This window comes from Halichoeres trimaculatus, unplaced genomic scaffold (assembly GCF_033239565.1).
Source record: "Halichoeres trimaculatus isolate MK-OKI-2021-1 unplaced genomic scaffold, fHalTri1.1 fHalTri1_scaffold_6, whole genome shotgun sequence".
NCBI lineage: Eukaryota > Metazoa > Chordata > Actinopteri > Labriformes > Labridae > Halichoeres > Halichoeres trimaculatus.
The window spans coordinates 9970555-9973107 of NW_027437184.1; the positions used below are offsets into that span (position 1 = coordinate 9970555).

A 2553-nucleotide genomic window follows, 5' to 3' on the forward strand; every position below is an offset into this window, starting at 1 on the left:
TGAGTTCTCTGGATTATAAAACCTCTACGGCCTCTTTATGCTCGGTTTAAGTCTCCCTTGGAGTGAGGACGATGTGAATGCGCACAGCTTTGTTCTCTTTTAAGGATTACATGTTTGAGTCTTGAATGAGAGCTGTTGACTACTCGTACAGGCGCACAGACAGGTTTGGAGCAGCAGCTGCAGAGAAATCGAAAGGGTGATCCCGGAAACGATCTCTTCAGTCCTCCAGCTCATCATGAACCTGATCGGGGGCTACCAGCATCACCATCACCTGATGCACGAGCCCTTCCCGTTCGTCCAGCGGTGTCACCAGGATGCTCCCTACTTCCAAAGCTGGGTGGTGAACCACGGAGAGATGCCACCAGACTTTCAGATCCAGGCGCCCTACCCCGCTGCGGAGCTCGGACCGCCCGGAGCGACTCACGACGCCCGGCTGGAGGGTCTACAGGCCGGTATGGGGAAGAGGAGGACGTCGGGGCCCAAGAAAGAGCGCAGGAGGACGGAAAGCATAAACACAGCCTTCGCCGAACTGAGGGAGTGTATCCCCAACGTGCCCGCGGACACCAAGCTGTCCAAAATCAAAACTTTACGCCTGGCGACCAGTTACATCGCCTACCTGATGGACGTGCTGGCCAAAGACTCCGGAGAGACGGAGGGCTTCAAGGCCGAGATTAAGAAATATGAAAACAGGGACATGAAGAGGAAACGGGAGCCGGTAAGTTCAAATAGAACTCTTGAGTTTATAAGAAGAGTAAGTCAACCAAAACTCTGAGGAAGCGGTTAAAAAGTTCATGACTTGATGTTTTATACTTTAGATAGGGTTCTACAAATCCGGTTTAAAATCAAGTTCCATAAATTATTGTGTATAATAAAAATACTTTCACACCTTCCTGTTTTGTAATAATAATAATAATAATAATAATAATAATAATAATAATAATAATAATAATAATAATAATGTAAGTTACTCGACACCAGTAGTCCTAGTACAACTGTAAACAAAATTAAAGTAAAAGTAAAACAAAATAAAAACTAATGAGTTAAACGATGCAATGAAATAACTTAATCAAGGGGTATATCCTTAAAATGTAGCCTACTATGTGTTCATTGGTTTTAATTCAAGCTTAGCAAAATAAAACTTTACATGAGAAATTATTACATATCTTAAAAAGGATCCGAGTCTAACTGTATTTTTAAACTGTATTTCGTTGTCTATTATCAGTGTTGTAACACCAGAGGTGCGCGCAAACACTGGACAAAATAATAAAGAAAAAAAGCTCCCTTTCGATTTTTTTAAAGAATTATTTTTAAATCATATATAAAATTTAAAGTCTTGTGTGATATAAATTACGATGTTTTCTTCACACACACACATCTGCTGCACAGTTTGAATTTGTGGTGGCAATTACAGGTAGATGTATCACTTGTGCGCATGTGCAGTTTCTGAGTCAATTTATATATAAACATTTTAATTCTTAATTGTAGAGATTATCAATGATGATGAATATTGTTTAAAAAGTTCTAAAATAATAATAAAAAAAACAATTGTCCGATGTATTAAGCCTTCAAATGATACAGAACTCTATATTTAATCACTTACACGTGAAACAGTTTGTATAAAATAGACATATTTGACGTTTTAATTCACTTTTTCGCATTTAGAGAGTTGAGGTTGAGTTCAAATGGCGTTTAAATAAATTAATGAGTGTTTCTTTTTGTCTTCCCCTTTAAAAAAGAAAAGAAAAGAAATTCACATTTCATTTTAAACACAAAATAAACAGCATAAAATAAATAAAATATTGTGCGAGTGCTCTAATTGAAGTTTAGGTTACAGGATTGTGTAAAGTTTCTCTCCTTTTCACATTATAAACCCTGTGATGTCATGACGTCAACACAACAGTTGAAGTTTCTCAGAACGTTACAGACCTGTTTGTGTGTTAGTGAAGGCTTCACGTAGCATTCTTGAACATTTATTAAAGAGATAAACTTTAGGTTAAATAAGCTGTGTATCAGCAGCATCATGTTTTGGTCTGTGATGTTCATTTGATGATGATGATGATGATGTGGTGTGTTTGCTGTCACAGACTGAGGGCCTTCAGGACTCTTTAGGAGCAGAGAAGAAGGTGAAAGGCCGGACCGGGTGGCCGCAGCAGGTCTGGGCTCTGGAGCTGAACCAGTGACCCTCCTTCTCCTCCTGCTGCTCTTCCTCCCTTTCCTCCCTCCTTCTCATTGACTTTGATCAGATAAAAACCACTGAGTGACTGACCCCAAACACGACGCTGCGCGCGTGCAACGAGGCGCAAAAAGGAGGAATGAAAGGACAACACGAGGACGAGGTGAGCGGAGGAGAACCGTATCTTCACGGACTCGCTGTGGGTCTCTCCTTTGTCCTCGTGAGGCTCCAAGCAGCGCGCGCAGACCTGACTGTTTGATATTTGTGGTATTTCTGCGCCCCTCTGTACTGTACTCCAGATGTTGCCACGGCGCAGAGAACACCTGTCTCCTCTAAAATATGTGTTTGCTCTGGCGAAGAACGCTCTTGTTTTTCCGCGT

At 41.1% G+C, this 2553-nt stretch overlaps 1 protein-coding gene across 1 annotated transcript; it reads left to right on the forward strand.

Moving 5' to 3' along the window:
- The first annotated feature begins 235 nt into the window (after positions 1-235).
- Positions 236-2180, forward strand: LOC141792092 (heart- and neural crest derivatives-expressed protein 1-like). Its single transcript, XM_074672879.1, has 2 exons — positions 236-715; positions 2085-2180. Exons 1-2 carry the CDS (start codon positions 236-238, stop codon positions 2178-2180), a joined length of 576 nt encoding a protein of 191 aa, XP_074528980.1.
- The last annotated feature ends 373 nt before the right edge of the window (positions 2181-2553 follow it).

What these genes read in the sequence shown, in the direction of transcription:
- LOC141792092 (XM_074672879.1), top strand. Translation starts at nt 236, where the DNA reads ATGAACCTGATCGGGGGCTACCAGCATCACCATCACCTGATGCACGAG. An exon ending in TGAAGAGGAAACGGGAGCCG is followed by an intron (nt 716 to 2,084) that starts GTAAGTTCAAAT and finishes TTGCTGTCACAG; the next exon opens with ACTGAGGGCCTTCAGGACTC.